Here is a 17,669-nt window from a genome sequence, read left to right as displayed (position 1 = left end):
TATTGAAATCGTGTAGCCAAGCTCAGTGGCCTTTATTTTTTTGTTGGTTTTATGCGAATTCAGCATAAAAGAAGTACCATTCCTTTGCTTTAAGAAAAGCTCCGGTTTACCTCAACTTGCATACTCGGGAGGAATATGTTGATATGCTAGCAAGGCTTTTAGAACGATCGCATTGCATGTCATGAGTCTACATCTATGTAATTAACTATAAGACTTTGTGGTCGTAGTCCTACGTGTTCTCGGTGTAATTAAATAGTGGCTGTTGTTTATTAAGTCGTTTGTTTAAGTTCATCCTTTGCCTACTAATTCTCCGCCTTCGAAGTTAACAATAACAAATTCTTCGACAACACAGATCACAAATAGAGTCCTTCTGGCGGGGTCTAAAATATTGTGTAGACACTGATTTAAGAGATAACGTTGGAAAAAGAAAGTTTTCGGTGGTTGTAATAAGTTTTAAGTTGATAATATTATGAAATCAGTGCGTGTTTCATATTTCCCAAGTTTACTGGAAAAGGCAGAGGACAAAGTATTCTTGTTGTCAGGGACCCTATTAACCATTCACTTTAACGTTCTTGTTTACCTTCTTCGATGAGAAAGTGTTAATAGAGCGTTTTCACTCACGTGACCAGCGGCCATATTGGTTACTAAAACAAAAGATAATTATTGCATAAAAATAGAGTTTAATTCCCGGAGGAATGGCTTGGTACACCAATATGGCCGCCGTTCCTTTGTTTTGGAACACCAACATGGCTGCCGTGACGTCATATGGAAACGCTCTATTGCATAGGATTGTGGGTGACAAAAACTGACGTAAGATTGACAACGAAGACGAATATTTCCTTGCATCTGTTTTGCTGTTATGACAGATTTGGGGGGGGGGGGGGGGTGTATTTCTTAATCCGCCCCTTTCTGCTTCCACTTGTCTCGGATGCTAAGAGGACAGTGTTACCAGCTCTAATGAAACACGTCTGGATCGCTACATTTTAATGTACAAAACATAACCAACCTTTTTAACAGTCAAGGCTCCATCTCCTCCCCAATCCGATCTAAAAGGACAGCATGGTTGACAGGAATAAAAAATTCCTATCTCGTAAAGTAACTGCCAGAAAGAAATAGGTCTGGGAGGGGCAGTTCCTATATGGTCCTTGCAAACATACACGAGGTAAATTATTGAGTGCAATACGCCTAATTCAGGAAACAAACGTGTTATTCTAGAGTTATTACATTTTGCGTTATTACATTATGCGTTAGAAAATTTAATACATTTTGCGTTAAAAAATTATAACATTTTGCGTTAACAACTTTATTACATTTTGCGTCAATTTTATTACATTTTGCGTTATTATTACATTTTGCGTTAGTATTACATTTTGCGGCGATTATTACATTTTGCGGCGTAACAAACGCTCCCTCGAGCATTGCGTGAATTTTGCGTGACGGCAATTGCCAAGACCGAGTGGGATCTGGAAAGAAGAAGAGATGGAAAACAAAGATGGCGGAAGATTTGCTTGATCAAGCTGCATGTCAAGCAGGACTTGTTTTGAATCTGGTCAAATAAAACCTATCATTACAGATGCAACCAGGAATATAAACGGTTATGAACTAAAGTTCAATAGTTCTTTGGTTAAGGATGAAAAAGGAAAGCACGTGGCTGTTTATGATGGAATCTCAACTGAGCACAGATGAGCGGCACGGCGCAAAGTTTATTGGCGAAGAGTAATTCGTACATACATTTGTTTAAGGTAAGATTAAATTTAAAGGGTATAAACTAAGCTTTTAAAAAAGTGATTGTAGAATACTCTGCCATTTGGAAGCTGTCACTTTTCTTAGCAGTGAGGCAGACCACCCCTCCACTAGAATTTTTTTGGATGCAAGTGGCAATGCAGGGAACTGCAGTTCTTTTTCTCTCATCCACCTAGTCCTTGTCATCATCATCATCATCATCATTTATTTTATTACGCAGGTCGGAATAAGGCAGCATAAAGCTGATGTGGACCTGCGGTTAATTAAAATTTACAAAATAGATATGAAAAAATCTTTAAAAATCTTAACCTAAACATGTATATGTAGGTCTTTAATAACGAAGCTGCTGATTTAGACATACTGATAACCATATTGATATACCATCCCTTGGCACAATGGTCTTATGTGTGGTTCCAGAAAATAACCATACTTACCTCAAGGAAGATCATTGGAAATTTTGAGGGGTGGGTGGTCTCATGAAGCTAAACTAAATTTCTGGAGGGATTGGGGGGAAACCTTCGGTGGTGGTGGTATGGATATTTTCTGGAACAACGCAATGTGGCACTGACACTAGTTCCAATAACTTTCCTCACATGACGGATAGCACTCACATCCTGGGCAATACTCACTTCCCAGCCTTTTTCCCACAAATACCTTTTTATATTGCGTGTGAACTGAATTGCGAAAATCAAGAAGTTAAAATGCAACAGCTGTGAACATTAAGAAAGCTTTTGACAGTGTTTCCCAAGACATACTGGAGACGAAGTTAAACCGAGATTTCGGAATCACAGGTATGCTTCTTGACTGGCTAAAGAGCTACTTACGTGGAAGACAACAATTCACTGTATTAAATGGAGTCAAGTCGGAACACTTGCAGGTTTCCTTCGGCATTCCCCAGGGTTCGGTGTTGGGACCGACTTTATTCACGCTATTTACAAACGACCTTCCTGCTTCAGTCAGCTCTGGGTCCTTGTACATGTACGCAGATGACACAACGGCGTACTGCATAGGAGACTCGATAGACATCGCTATTGCGCAGCTAAACAAGGCCCTGAAGGAAGTATACACGTGGTGTCTAACAAATCGTTTAACACCTCATCCAGGAAAGAGTGAAGTGATGTTACTCAGTAAAGGAACCCTGACAGGGCCACATACACCAATACAACTAGGAACCTCAATTCTTAGATGCGTTACAAAAACGCGCCTGCTGGGTATAACTGTCGACCGCAATCTAAGCTGGGTACCTCATGTACTAGAGACCAAGAAAAGTTTTGCTAATAAGCTGAACTTACTGAAACGATCCAGATTTCTCCCAAAGTGCGTGCTCAAGGACTTTTATTTTAAAGTGATACTACCTTCTGTAAAATATGGTTTAGTCTTATGGGGATCGTGTTGTAACTCTGATATGCTAGACTCTATAGAAAGACTACATTGTAGGGCGGCAAGAATAATTTTCAACTTGCCCAAGGACATGCCGTCAAATGATGTGCTCAAATATGATCAGTGGTCTACCTTTTCCCTGTATTATAAGCTCGATATCCTTAGGCTATTTTATAAGGCAAACAACGGCAGCCTGCCCGAGCCCCTGACGAAATCGATACTAGACAACTCCAGTCATGGCTATTCGCTCCGAGGAAAACAACTATCTTCGATACCAAGATTCAACTCGCGATTCATAAAGGATTCACTCAGATACAAGGGATCTGTTCTTTGGAACATTGTTAAATACCACAATCAACAGAAGAGTTTTTCAAGTTTTTTAGAGCTAAGAAAGCATGTTGTAAATAGAGCATATTTTAAAGATTTTAATTTTAGCGGAGAGTTGCTCACTGACCAAGAAGAACAGCGAAAAAGGTGGGCAGATCATTTCAAAGAACTACTCAATAGACCTCCGCCAAGCGAGCTGCCTGACATACAACCAGCCAACACACCTTTGCAGGTCAGCGAGAGTAAGCCAAGTGAAGCAGAGATCAAGAGAGCCATCAGACAACTGAAGAATGGAAAAGCAGCTGGTCCCGATGGCATACCATCAGAAGCCATCAAGGCAGATCTAAACACCTCGACCAAAATGCTGTATGAACTGTTTGGCAAGATCTGGGAAACGAACGAGATACCAGATGATTGGAAAGAAGGCTACCTAATCAAACTTCCAAAGAAGGGAGATCTGAAGGAATGTAAGAACTGGAGAGGAATCATGCTGCTGTCAACGGCCGGAAAAGTACTGAATAGGATAATTCTGGAGAGGTTGAAAGTAGAGGTGGACAAACGGTTGAGAGAAGAACAGGCTGGGTTCAGGAAAGATAGGTCATGCACAGATCAAATTGCTACCCTGAGGATCATCTTGGAACAGTCTTTAGAGTGGAACTCTCCTGTTTATGCGACCTTTGTGGACTATGAGAAGGCATTCGATAGCGTTGATAGGGAAGTGTTGTGGAAGCTGCTACGCCACTATGGCATCCCAGAGAAATACATCACTCTTATACAGAAGACCTATGAGAAGTGCACCTGTAGAGTCATCCACAACGGAGTTCTTTCAGAACTGTTTGAGATGCTCACTGGAGTGCGCCAGGGTTGCTTGCTGTCGCCCTTCTTGTTCCTGCTTGTCATCGACTGGATAATGCGGAGGACGACAGAAAAACATCAGGATGGCATACAGTGGACACTCACGACCCGGTTAGAAGATCTTGACTTCGCCGACGACATTGCCCTTCTTTCACATAACCACAGGAGCATGCAATCCAAGCTAACAAGACTGGCAAAGATCTCAATGCAGACGGGCCTTAGGATCAGCAAATCCAAGACGAAGGTGATGAGGGTTAACACCAAGAATGCAGATAGGATAGAACTAGATGAGGATGAAATCGACGAGGTGGAGGACTTTGCGTACCTTGGAAGTAACATCAGCAAGGACGGTGGATCTGATCAGGACATACGAGTGAGGATCGGAAAGGCAAGAACTGCATTCACCATCTTGACACCTGTTTGGAGATCAAAAGTGATTTCCAGAAAGACCAAACTACGTATTTAATACCAACGTAAAGTCAGTCCTCCTTTACGGCTCTGAAACGTGGAGAGTAACAAAAGCGAACTCCACCAAACTGCAGACCTTTATCAACAAATGCCTGAGATCCATCATGGGCATCCACTGGCCAGAGGTCATAACAAATGAAGAGCTGTGGACAACAACTGAGCAGGAAAGGATCAACATCCAGATAAGAAGGCGAAAGTGGGGTTGGATTGGGCACACCCTCAGGAAAACAAACTGCAATGTCACCAAGCAGGCACTGAGATGGAACCCACAGGGGAAGAGGAGCCGAGGCCGTCCCAGAAACAGCTGGAGGAGGACGATAGATGACGAGGCGAGCAAAGCAGGCTACACCTGGACGCAGATTGAAAGGATAGCCCAAAACAGAACACGATGGCGAGCAGTGGTTTCCGTGGACCTATGCTCCATGGGGAGCGAAAGGGTTTAAGAGAGAGAGAATTTTAACGCGCTGTCGGCTTCAACAACCCGCCACAGGCACAGTGATTTTATATATAATTAGTTTTTAGTTAGTTTATTGTAATCATTTAGTATACATAGCAACAGTCTAGTTAGTATTTAATTAAATAATTAATTTTACTGTAAATATAAGAATTGTAATTTTAATCTTAGCATAGTTAATTTAAATACACGACCCCACAAGCTTTTAGCTTTTATTATTATCGTGTCAAAATAAAGTTTTACCTTACCTTACCTTACCTAACATTGATTGGAGGTGACACTAGTCTTAGCCTGTTTTCCATTTTCAATTTGAGTTTCATTCTGTATAGAATTCAATTTTGTTTGATGAACAACCAAAATTGAATTTAATGCCACAGTGAAAACCCACGTACAGTATAAGAACCTAAAATTTAAGGACCTGTTAGGCTAAAATTTTCATTTTAAACCCCCTTTTCATAAGAACCTATTTAGCCTAAAATTTTCAATAGGTTCTTATTTTACAAAAATAAAGGAAGGCACAGATGAAAATAAAGAAAAAAGTACAGTCTAGACATGCATGCTAGTAGTTTGGAAAGATAAATTTGCTGTATTCTAAATAAACTATATTCTAGATAATCATTTAATACAGCAATACATTCCATATCACGTATGCGCTCCCTATCAAATTAAGAACCTATTTTTAATAAGTAGCCTAAAATCCCACTAAATACCATTTCTTCAGTTAAGAACCTATTTAGGCTAAGGTGGAAAAATCTAGGTTCTTAAATGCAAGTTTTTACTGTATTCAATTTAGTTCTCAATAAAAATTATGTTTAATTTTGTTTGATTTAATTGTTTGATGTGCATAAAGGACACTTATCGCACCACCCCTGGATAAGGGGCTATTATAGAGGGTCGTTCAGTCCGCAGCCATGTCTTTTTCTTCCTAAGCCTCCAATTTCTTTTATTTTCTCCTGAGACCGAGACCGCCATAAATTTCTTGCCTGTAGACCGCCAGATATCATAAAGAATGTGCCTGCAGACCGACGCTCAAAATTGACTTAAACCGCCAGACCGCCAGAGTAAAATAGACCCTCCTGGATAAAATTGGGAAAAAGGCACATTAGGGGTCAGGGTTGGTTCACCAGTAAAAATGCTGGAAAAAAGTACTGGGCTTAGCTTACACTGGAGATGACCTGAGGTGAATGTGATAATTTAATTTAAATAATGACTTTACACAGGCGGGATGCAAGGAGCTGAAAACAAGCAGTTGAAAGATGAGGTGGAGGATTGTTCTGAAGTGACGCACTTGAGGCAAGAGGTAGAGGACAGACTGAGGAAACAATGACTGCTGACTAGATGAAACACTCACAGCAGAAGAACAGGTAGACACATGTACTGGTCACAGAATAGAAAACAATTATATTGATCATGATTTAAAATAAAGTATTCCTGCATGGCGTGGTACAGTACTACCCAGAGATAAGCAAACCAAATATTAGGTAAGCCTTGAGCCAAGTGGCCCATACTGCTGGAGCTTATCCCGGTTTCCGTAGCATGAAGCGGCTGGGAATATTTCTACTCTCCCCTTGATGGGATGCTAGTCCATTGCAGGGTTACCCCCCCCCCCCAGCATTATTTTGCCAGTACCCATTTATTCACCTGGGTGGAGCGAGGCAATATGAGAGTAAATTGTCTTGCCCAAGAACACAACACAGTGACCCTGGCCAGGCTTCTTACCCGGATCACTCAATCTGGAGTCTGGTGCATATCTACGGAACCACGGAACCTCCCTATGGTTGATATACCGTAAAATTCCGGTTATAAGCCCCCCCGCTTATAAGCCCCCCCGGTTATAGGCCCATCAACCTGGAAACAAAAAAATACATCCGGTTACAAGCCCCCCGGATATAAGCCCCCCTCTACCGGTTGACAGTACTGAACAGGGCTAAATGTTGCTTTTTTGTGCGTTTTTAACTTAAAAACGTATTTCGATCAACACTCCCGAGGCTCGTTTCGAAACGTTTTTTTCCTTCCGCTTATAAGTCCTCCCGAATATAAGCCCCTCCGCTTATAAGCCCACCCAAAAACCCTTACGAAGTTGTATAAGCCCAGGGCTTATAACCGGAATTCTACGGTATCTGAGTATTTTAAATTGGGCAAGTAAATAATTTAGTAAAGGAATAGAGTATTTCTACTGTAGGTACAAAAAGGGGTACCATTTCCTTAGATGGGACTGACTATTCTGCACTCAGTTCATGTAGTAAGACAATAGTGAGACAGCTGATGACATGTTATACCACATAACACTCAGTTCATGTAGTGAATACTAAACAGCACTTGGATTAGCCTAACTAGCACTCCTGTTAGCCTAAATAGCACTTCGGTTAGCCAAAAATACCATTCGGTTAGCCTAAATTGCTCTTTGGTTAGCTAACTTTAGCTAAGATTGCTTGCAGTTAGACTTTATATTAGGGTAAGGATTTCTAGCCAAAAAATTCAGAGTTCTGGCAGGTGGTCGTCGGTGGCCTAGTGGATATGATTCCCGGGTTCGAATCCTTATGAATCCTTATTGAATCCTTAAAAAGAAGTTTTTAAGTGTGATTCATACCTCATGTCCGACTCATGTATGAAAAAATAAGAAGTCTCACTACAAGGACTGAGTGCAGTATAGTTACTCCCTTCCTTGAAAGGCACATAAAAGGGTTTCTTTTTCTGTCAGAAATGGTTATATAATATAAAAGGGTAAGGGTTAATGGTCCTCAGGGTAGAACCTCCCTGTAAAAAAAACTTTGTTGGTAACCTCAGGCCCGTAACCAGACATCTGCCAAAGACGAGGCAAGATCTTGCTAGGACTGCTAGCAGTTTCTGGGGCATGCTCTCCAGAAAATTTTGAAATCTAGGAGCTCTGAAACTCTTTCTTCGACACTTTTCATAAAGGTATTTTTTGAGAGAAATCAATTTTGTTCAACTTGGGATTATTTCCAAACAAAACATATTTTGTTTTTAATTTAAGGTTAAAATCTAGACGAGGCAAGTGCCTCATCTTGCCGTGGCCTGTTGCTAGTTACGGCCCTGAACCTCCCTCCTCCCCAGGAATGTAGACTGTAACTAGTTGGTGAAATAAAGCAAACTGTGATACCATGAGGATGATGTCTAGTCTAAAAATATTATTGCCAAATGAGTCTTTTAAATTTTATTTATATTTTTTAGATGGAGACACTCTTATGACAGAGACCTGCATGTACCTGTAAGTGCTTCTCACGATCATTAGCTAATTTTCTTTTATCATTAGACCTGTTCAATATTTATTTATGAATGTAGACTCACTATCTCTTAGCTGCTTTGTGTCATGTCAACTGGTGTGATAACTGGTATTACAATGTATAAAGCCAATCTAAAGTAGACTAATAGGGACATAGTCAGCTTTTTGAAGAGTGGTATGCCTGTGTAACAGGGCCCATAGAGGCCTTGTTTCAGAAGGCCCCTTTATGTTTTTGAACACACTCCTAAATGAATGATTTTGTCTGTAAAAGTGTAGAAAGTACATCATAAGGGACTGGTCAATAAGTATTGGGGGGGGGGAGGAATTGGAAAAGTGGTGGCTGGAAAACATGTGACCCACCCCTTCCTTCTGGTTCTTCTCGATCCACCATGATCTAGGGTTGAAAATTACCTGACTTTCCCCCCTCTGTACAAAAAAAAATCAATATTAAGGGAAAGTCATTTTTTATCATCTGTAATGGGTTAGAGGTTTTGATTTGACATAAGCTTATAAAGTGGGATCTCCCAATCATATACAACCCGAATTTTCCATAATGGACACTACAATCCATTTACATCTTCTTTCGCTTTTAGTCTCAAAGAAGGATGAATTCCTCACCTCTTAGCTTATACGAGATTTATGTAAGTATTCCACTTAATTGCGTGTAAAGTTCTTCTTGTAAGTAGTCTGTGTTGTCAGTAGAGATTTGGAATGGAAAAAATTGTATGAAAAGTCCATCGGAAAATTTGGACACAAATATATTTATCAATACATGTATATACTGATGAACACCAAGTCTGGGGATTTTCTTGTTTCTATATCAGTTTAGTTAGTGTATAAATTAGATACCCACCCCCTATGTGTAGATTAAAACTACATAACCAACCCCTTTTTGAGGGCTCAAAAACTGATGACCCACCCGCTTTCTGCTCCAGCCCACCCCCTCTACTTATTGACCCGCCCCTAATTTCATTGCACACCCACGTCCCGGGGAACACGGTTTTGTGGCATGTTGCTGCACAGATTCATATGCAGTACTGAACCCTCAAAAGTAACTTGGGCTTCCTTTGTAATCTCGATTCACTTTTTTTCCAGTTGAACATGTCCAGTCCCCTGGCAGACAAGCATCATTTGAGGACTGAGACGAGTTTAAATTGGCTTCTCGGCCATCTTGGCTGGATTTCATGAGTGCCGTACAAACAACATTCCTGACGGATAATCTTCTGGGTGTTGATTGCCTTCTAAATGAGAAGTCTCCTTCGTAGCCATGTCTTTATTGATCAACGGTGCTGTATTATTGGTCTTCCCGGCTACTTTCCAATCTCTGGTGAGTAGGTTCAGACCCCTGGACAATTCTGGTGGACAAGCCGATCATTGTGAACGGTGGAGACCTGGGTCAGTTTTACTTGTCAGTGATAAACATGGACCGAGTAAAGGTGAAAGACCAGCGTGTAATACAACAATAGATGGTATCGATATCAAGGAAAAATTTGTACGATTCATGAAGGCGCGGATTTATGATTGACAATGAGTCAGTATTTTTCAAGTCAGTGTTCCCGAGACCTCAATTATCTCCTTGTGTTTACTGGATAAGTTCACGTTTCCAGTGATAGTTCATTCTTTTGCCATAGAAATTTCGTGTTGCACCCAGTTTCAACAGTGTGAAATTGTTCTTCCTTTTGAACGAGACATCTGTCGTAAACTCTTGTTTACTGACAGAATTTTTTATAGTTAGGACCAAACGAGAACAAGAGTCTCGGAGAGTTCAAGGATAAGATTTGAACAAGAATTTTGTTTAACAGTCGGCGCACGTGAGTCAAACGAGAGAAGACTCTGGACGACCCCCTAGAAAACTTTGAAAAAGGTCAGATTTAATGACAGTGCACAGGAGTGGCTGATAGCATGTGAGAGTTTTAGGCCAAATGAGAGCATGATTTTGAACTATTCAACTCTCGCTCTAGTTTGGTTTAGGCTCTATTCCTTACAAATAATGTTATTGTACCACAATTGAGCATATCCATTGAACTAAAGAACCAAGAAAACTAATGCACAGTGCTGCAAGTTCATGTAGGGTTGTCCAACACATTCGCATCGTATCTATCCGTTGCATGTAGCTTACGATCCGTATGGACCGTAGACTTCGTCAACTCACCTTACCTTCCGTAGAGCAGGAGATGTCGGGGGCGTAGCGTGCATCTTTCGCGGAGTACGCAGCGTAGAGATTTTTAACCGAGCGCCGATGGCGCGAGCCGCTAGCGGGAGGTCTAGGTTATGTCCCCGGGGTATGTTTATTTCTAAAGGGGCTCCGAATGCCATTTCCAGAATTTTCCGGGGAACAGTTTTATAAATCCAAACAGTACTGGTGACAAAACGTCGAGTAGTTAGCAACTTACATCGTTTATATGTCAACCTTTTACTTACATGAGGTTTAATGGGAGACAGTTAAATTTACATGCAAAGGGCGAGAGGTCTCTCTTTCGTCGGGAAAATTGGCATACTACTTCGTCAATGTCTACGTTTTCATGCTTGCGAATAGAGAATTACCAGGGAGGATAGCCTGTCTCAGGGGGCTAACATGGTACTACGAGGAGGGGTTCCAGCCTCTTACAGTCAGCCCTCACTATAACAGACACCTTCAGGACCACAATTTGCTGTCCGTAATAACGGGGTGTCCGCAAGGCGGGAGTTGACTGTCCCGCCAAAACTACGTTCGGTAGCACAACTGGATACACGATACGTTAGCAAGGTTGTCCGTCGCGTTGGTCGCGGCCGCCACCGTGTCCGGGTTTGTCTTTTTTAACTCGCATGTTTTAAACGTAGAAAAAGGTTAGAGAAAAACATCACAACGCGTAGAAAAATAACACGACACTACCCTTTAAATTGATTCTACAATGTAAAATAATCTGGGAAATACTGGAAAGCAATTGCGCGCTTCGCGTAAAGGCAGATAATATACGCCCCCCTGCCTGCGTTTTTAGATCAATGATTGTGGATTGACTTGCAAAAATTCTGCTCGTTTTCTTAATAATAAGGCTTAAAATAAATTGTGTTTGGAGTCCATAAACATTAATTTATTCTTTTTTTCTTTTCAAGCCGTGTTCCGATAAGCATTCATGGAAGATCTTAATTTCTACATGAATGTTTATACAGCCTTTGAGAAGACTGTGTACTTGCGGTAGAATTGTAATTTTAGAGAAAATTAGTTTTGAACGATATACATCCACAAGTTCCTGAAATATCCTCAAACATCCAGAAGGCAAACGGAAAATACATAATGATAAGATCAAAGTCGTAAATATACACTTAGTATAAATGATACTTTTGCTGTAAACCTTAATGGAAAATACCGTATTTACTCGAATAAGCGCCACGGCGCTTATTTAATCTTTCGCGTCTCAAGTGCGGCGCTTATTCGAGGGCGGCGCTTATTTGAGGGCGGCGCTTATTTAAAATTTGGACGCCACAAAGAATATAATATTTTGCCGTTATCGAAAATAGCGTCTTTTGAGTGTCAGTATTCGTCTTTTGTTGAAGAGGGAAATGGCGCTAGCCGGTCCTGGCAAAGTTTGCGGCCTCCACAACATTTACAGAACTGCGTATTGTAAGAATGTTGGATAGAAAACAAATGGGCGAGCGGTAAAACAATCACTTTGAACTACAAAACATCGCTTTTTATGGGAAGAAATGTCCAAGTTTGTTTAAGAGTGGTTTTGTAGTGCTGTTTTTAGTTTAAAGGAAATTTCTCAAATAAGCGCCGCATCAGGACTGCGGCGCTTATTCGGGGGCGGCGCTTATTAACTTTTTTTGTCCCAGATGCGGCGCTTATTCGGGGGGCGGCGCTTATTCGAGTAAATACGGTAATAGAGTTTAGTCATATAGTTTACAAAGTATTTCTTTTGTCTATGAAATTGTCTGTAAAAATATGGTCAGACAAGACCTTCTCTTTGTTGAGTCACCTGATATGAAAGATTCAGCGCCTAAAAGAGCGTACTACAACCTTAAGGCCTCATGCACCTTGGTTCTCAGATGACTTAAGAGCATTGAAACGTGAGAAACGGCGATGTGAGAGGCGGTGGGTTAAGTCAGGCCTTGAGGCGCACAAGCAACTCTACAGGGATTCTGCTTGCAACTATTATGCAGCTATAAAGGAGGCAAAGAGATTGCATTTTTTAGCAATAAGATTTCTAACTCCAATCAGAAACAGTTATTTAATCTAATTGACAGTCTGTTCAAGGTCAAAGGATCACCGACCCTACCAACTCACGAGTCTGAGCTTGTACTTGCAAACCGCTTTTGTGCATTCTTCACTGATAAAATCAGCAGTATAAGGTCGGAGCTTGATACAATGCCATCTAGAAGCCTATCGATACCTTATCAAGAACAGCCTTCTTCTTGCACTTTATCGAAGTTCATGACAGTTTCGATACAAGATGTAAAAAAATCCATCATGTCAGCACCTTCCAAGTCCTGTTCACTAGATCCACTGCCAACGAGTTTACCGAAAAAGGGTATTGATGTATTACTGCCTTGTATTGCCACTATAATAAATCGATCGCTAGAGCTTGGAGAGTTCCCTGCCACCCTCAAGCATGGCCTTGTAACACCGTTATTGAAAAAATCTGATCTCGACCATGAAATACTGAAGAACTACCGTCCCATCAGCAACCTTCCCTTTCTTGGTAAGGTGATCGAGAGCATAGTAGCAATGCAGGTTAAACACCATCTGGTCATCAACAACCTGTATACTAAAACTCAGTCAGCATACCGTGCATATCATAGCACCGAAACAGCTTTGCTACGAGTTTCTAACGACATCAACTTAGCCCTAGACAATCACGATGACGTTGTTCTAGTGTTGCTTAACTTATCATCAGCTTTCGACACCATTGACCATAGTGTCCTTATGGATAGATTATACACCCGGTTTGGTCTAAGAGGTACTGCCCTGGCTTGGATCAAATCGTATCTAACGAATCGCTCGCAGGCGATTGTCATCAAAGACGTTCACTCTTTTTCTGCTAAGTTGATCTGAGGTGTTCCTCAAGGTTCGGTGCTGGGCCCGTTGTTGTTCTCCCTTTACGTTGCACCCATTGAAGATATTATCATGGCCTCCAGTCCATGATATTCGCGGACGATACGCAAATGTACTTGGTTATGCAACGATCTGAACAATTATCTTGTTTGAGTAAGCTAGAGCTTTGTGCACAGGATATCATATCTTGGATGGCTGATAACAAATTATTATGCAACTCATCAAAAACTGAAATTTTGCATTTTTCATCTCACTATCTTCAGCGTCAACCTATAGCCGCGGTGAATATTGCTGGCTCTGAGATCAAGACAAGCGTGAATGCCCGAGATCTTGGGGTCACTCTTGACCAGTGCTTTACGATGTCCACGCATGTAAGCAATCTTTGCAAATCTGCTTCGTTTGCTCTAAAGCGTATTGGAAATATTCGTCAGTATCTTGACCAACCTAGCACAGAAAAACTGGTTCACGCCTTTGTGCCCTCTAAACTGGACAGGACTACTGTAACAGTCTCTTGTATGGTCTCCCTGATAAAGAAATCTCGAAAATTCAACGTGTTCAGAACTCGGCCGCCCGACTGGTAACAAGAACAAGGAAAGCAGATCGCATCACCCCAATCCTCCGTCAGCTTCACTGGCTGCCCGTGCGCAAGCGTATAGTTTTTAAGATTTTACTTTTAACCTTTAAAGTTTTAAATGATTTAGCACCCAGTTACTTGGCGGAACTTATTAATATTCATCGACCGATTAGGTGTCTTCGTTCAAACAATGATCACCTGCGACTGCAGAAACCAGTCTTTAAGACCAAGAATTACGGTGGGCGCGCTTTTTCATCTTGCGCGCCAACATTGTGGAACAGTCTCCCACTAGATGTGAGAAGTGCTCCATCGGTTGACACTTTTAAAACTAAGCTTAAAACGTTTTTATTCAATAATGATCTTTAGTATTTTCTTTTTTAATGAATTTTAGTATTTTATAATGAACTTCAGTATTTTTATGAATTTTAGTATTTTTAATGAACTTTAGATTTTAAGAATTTAGTATTTTATCCTATTGTAATTTTAAATATTTTTACTTGTAAGGGCATTGAGATTTTTAATGTAATGCACTAGAAATAAATTATTATTAAAAGTCCAATCTAGAGACCTTGATCGACCTCAAGTTCTTTGCGAGTTTCCGTCCTTCAGCGATTTTCGTGTTTTGAAAAACGTTTATCTCTTTGAGTTTCGTTTCAAAAAAGACACTTGCTAACAGGAATTAGTAGAAACTCAGCTGTGTTCTATTGAAAATCCGCGAATCTGATTGGTTCTCCAACTGTTTTCTATTCGCCGATATAAAACAGTCGCGCGCGCGCGTAGCTCTTAAAGCGGTAGATTTTCTTTATTTTTGTCTTCAAAGTGCACAATATTGTAGGTTTTGGGCTGCAATCGTTTAGAGTTTCTACTAAAACAATTAGACTACTCGCCCTCGTTTCCTATGAGCGATAGTCAACTCGGCTGCGCCTCGTTGACTATTTGCTCATTGAAAACTCGGGCTCGTAGTATATTCCAATATTCCAAGGTGCAAAGTTCTACAGGCCTACTCCAGTATTTAAAGTGCTATTGTCACTTTTATTTTTCTATTAGTCTTTCCTAAATCACCTTATGTTAAGTCCTCCAAAAAACCTTGAAGATGACTAAAATCGCCTTAAGCCGCCCACTGTCAACATTAAATCGCCTTGAATTTTCCGTACATTTTGTTTAAATAGCCTCAAAGCTTCCTAAAACTGCGACGACTTTTGGACGCCTAATAAAGATGTAGTATTAGTCGAGAGCGTGATATTGGGATCTCAGTGTACAGCTTGCAACTGATCAGTGTTTCGATCAGCCTCTTTACTGCCTCGTCTAGTGTTTCGTCCAGCTTACAAAAGTACTTTGATTTTCTCGCCTGTTGTTTTACGCCGACAACAGAGGAATAATGAACTTTGTTTCGCACTCTAAGCGCATTGTGACGGTACGGAATCTGAGACACCGACCGGCTGACAATAACTTTTTCAGTCGTGGGTGGATATTCCTTGTTAAATGTTAAGTTCCATTTTGGCCCACTTTCCTTTACCCTCCCAGGCATTTTAAAATTTAGAAGGTCCTACCACGTACAAGTTCGCGTTTTCTTTGACCGTATCGAAAAAGAAGAGAGAATTTTTTAATATTTCCATGTTAGCAAACTGAATACCTTTGTTGCATCCGACTGAAGGAAAGAGAAGTTTCTTACACGTATGTTTCGCTTACGAGAGAGTTATTTCCTTAATTGTTTGTGAAATAATTTTCTTTTTTGTTGCGTTGCTACCTCCCTTCCCTCGCCCACCAAGGACAGTAGGCACGTGCAAATGACGTCATCACGTGCACTGGAACGAAAAATAACGCACGTACATTGATCACGTTGATCATCGACGTGAATATTACTCCAAGGTCAGTCACGTGGGCTGGCTGCGTGAGCTGAATCAGTAATCAACAAATTCAAAGATTTACACCCCGTCTTATTTGCTGAGAAAGTGGCGCGAAATTTTTAAGCCAATTAGTAAGCGTAGCAATGCAAAACCAAAGCAAACCAAATTAACTTTCGACACTCAAGTGAAAACCGCTCTAATGGTCCGGTGATTGTAAGCAATTCGTACGGTTAGTTTTCATGTAATTTAGAAAAACGTAAATTTGGCGACCTTCCTACATTTTGACGCAAATGGTGAGTTTATAATATTTGCTCAAACTTTTTCATCGTTGCAAATAGCCGAATGTGATTTGGAGCTGACAAAACTGATGTATTGAACTTTCTTTGTCTTCGGTTATGGCACTTTTGGGCGAAATTTGGAAGCGCTGGAGCGTTCCCAGCCTCGAAGTTTCCCGAGATTAATATTATGATGATCAAATTGTATCGAGGTTTCTGTTTCGACGATTTTTCGGAAACTTAGAAGAGTCATAATAAGATGTTATAATGAGCTAATTGCAGCAATTTAAACAAAATCTTAGCGCTCAGTTTTCTGCAAATAGCAGTTTTATCCAAATAGGTCTGTTCAATAAAGTTAACATCGCGCAAACTCACGATCATTACATCGACATATTGACGTGCGTATTATTTGTCAATAAATTGCGAGTAAAATGCGAAAGTTTCAGGGAAATCGAGTCAGAAATGGTGAAATTATTAGAAATTTTTGACAGGCATACAGCACGTCATTTATTTCGATCGAGTCACCTTAACAAATTTCCACTAATTTTGGTACCACGGCTTATTTTCCAGTCCCCCTCCCCCTTTACAATGTTGTAAATGTTGTCGTGTCATGAAAACAAAGCCTTGTGAATTGCAAACCCCATAAAACAACATTGAGTAATCGAGGAGGGGGAGAGGGGGATAACATTATTTTAATCAGCTTGGAAGTCAAGGCATTCGCGGAAATCTGTGAAATGCGTTTGTCTCATCTGGTTTCGTCCAAGATGGAAGGTCCCAGGGTAACAGTACAACTTGAAGAGTAACCTGCGATCAGGACCAAATTCTTGGCGAACAAGCAAGACAGGTATGGCGAGCGAACTGGCTTTGTGTACATATTTCGTGTGAGAACACACCAAAAGGACTGTAGTCAGGCTGGTCGCCGATTGGGCAGAATAATACAAAAGATTCTTCTGCCCAATCAGGAGGCAGTATTCAGAGAGCTTTTTGAACTGGTCTGGTAAGACTCTTTCCCCAGGGGCACTTTCAGTCAATACAACTTTTATATGCTGATTTTTTCCCTCGCAGTTTCGCGCTATTTTCTACCCGCATTTTCACGTTTCCCTCGCCCCGCTAACTGCCCCTGGGTCTCCGAGGATGTATCCTCACTAGTGAGGATATGGAAATTACGCCACTACAGTCCCGGATGCAGTTTCGTATGAATTTTACGAGTGGTCTATTTTCCAGTAAAACACTCGCGGCTATATAATAAAACTCCATATATCATCAAAATAGGCACGCATGAACATGACCACCAGCTCAATTTCACGCTATGCAAAGTTAAACATGTTGCGAATATGCATAGTTTGAGGTCTGACCCGCATTTACCGTGATGAAGCACGACGGCTAATTCTTTGTATTTCTATTTGGGTTTAAACGCTCTCTACACTGTGTTTGGGTCGCTATATACGCTATATACCCCACTAGTTAAGC

The 17,669-nt window shown here is 40.9% G+C and overlaps 2 protein-coding genes and 1 long non-coding RNA gene across 3 annotated transcripts in view; all 3 read left to right on the top strand.

The window, feature by feature from the left end:
* The window catches only part of LOC144641571 (GTP-binding protein Rit2-like), a 158,510-nt gene that overhangs the window by 39,677 nt on the left and 101,164 nt on the right, over positions 1-17,669 (top strand). The window lies entirely within an intron of this gene.
* Positions 1,466-12,254, top strand: LOC144641888 (uncharacterized). Its single transcript, XR_013568650.1, has 5 exons — positions 1,466-1,742; positions 6,448-6,591; positions 8,420-8,456; positions 9,065-9,112; positions 9,567-12,254. It is a non-coding gene; the product is annotated as an uncharacterized LOC144641888 (long non-coding RNA).
* On the top strand, positions 4,878-5,216 carry LOC144645709 (uncharacterized). The gene has a single exon (XM_078505260.1). The coding sequence runs from the start codon at positions 4,878-4,880 to the stop codon at positions 5,214-5,216; it is 339 nt and encodes a 112-aa protein (XP_078361386.1).

This window comes from Oculina patagonica, chromosome 1 (genome assembly GCF_052425735.1).
Source record: "Oculina patagonica isolate OP01 chromosome 1, crgOcupat, whole genome shotgun sequence".
In the NCBI taxonomy this organism is placed as follows: Eukaryota; Metazoa; Cnidaria; class Anthozoa; order Scleractinia; family Oculinidae; genus Oculina; species Oculina patagonica.
The sequence above is the reverse complement of the archived record's forward strand: the minus strand, read 5'-3'. Positions and strand labels throughout refer to the sequence as shown.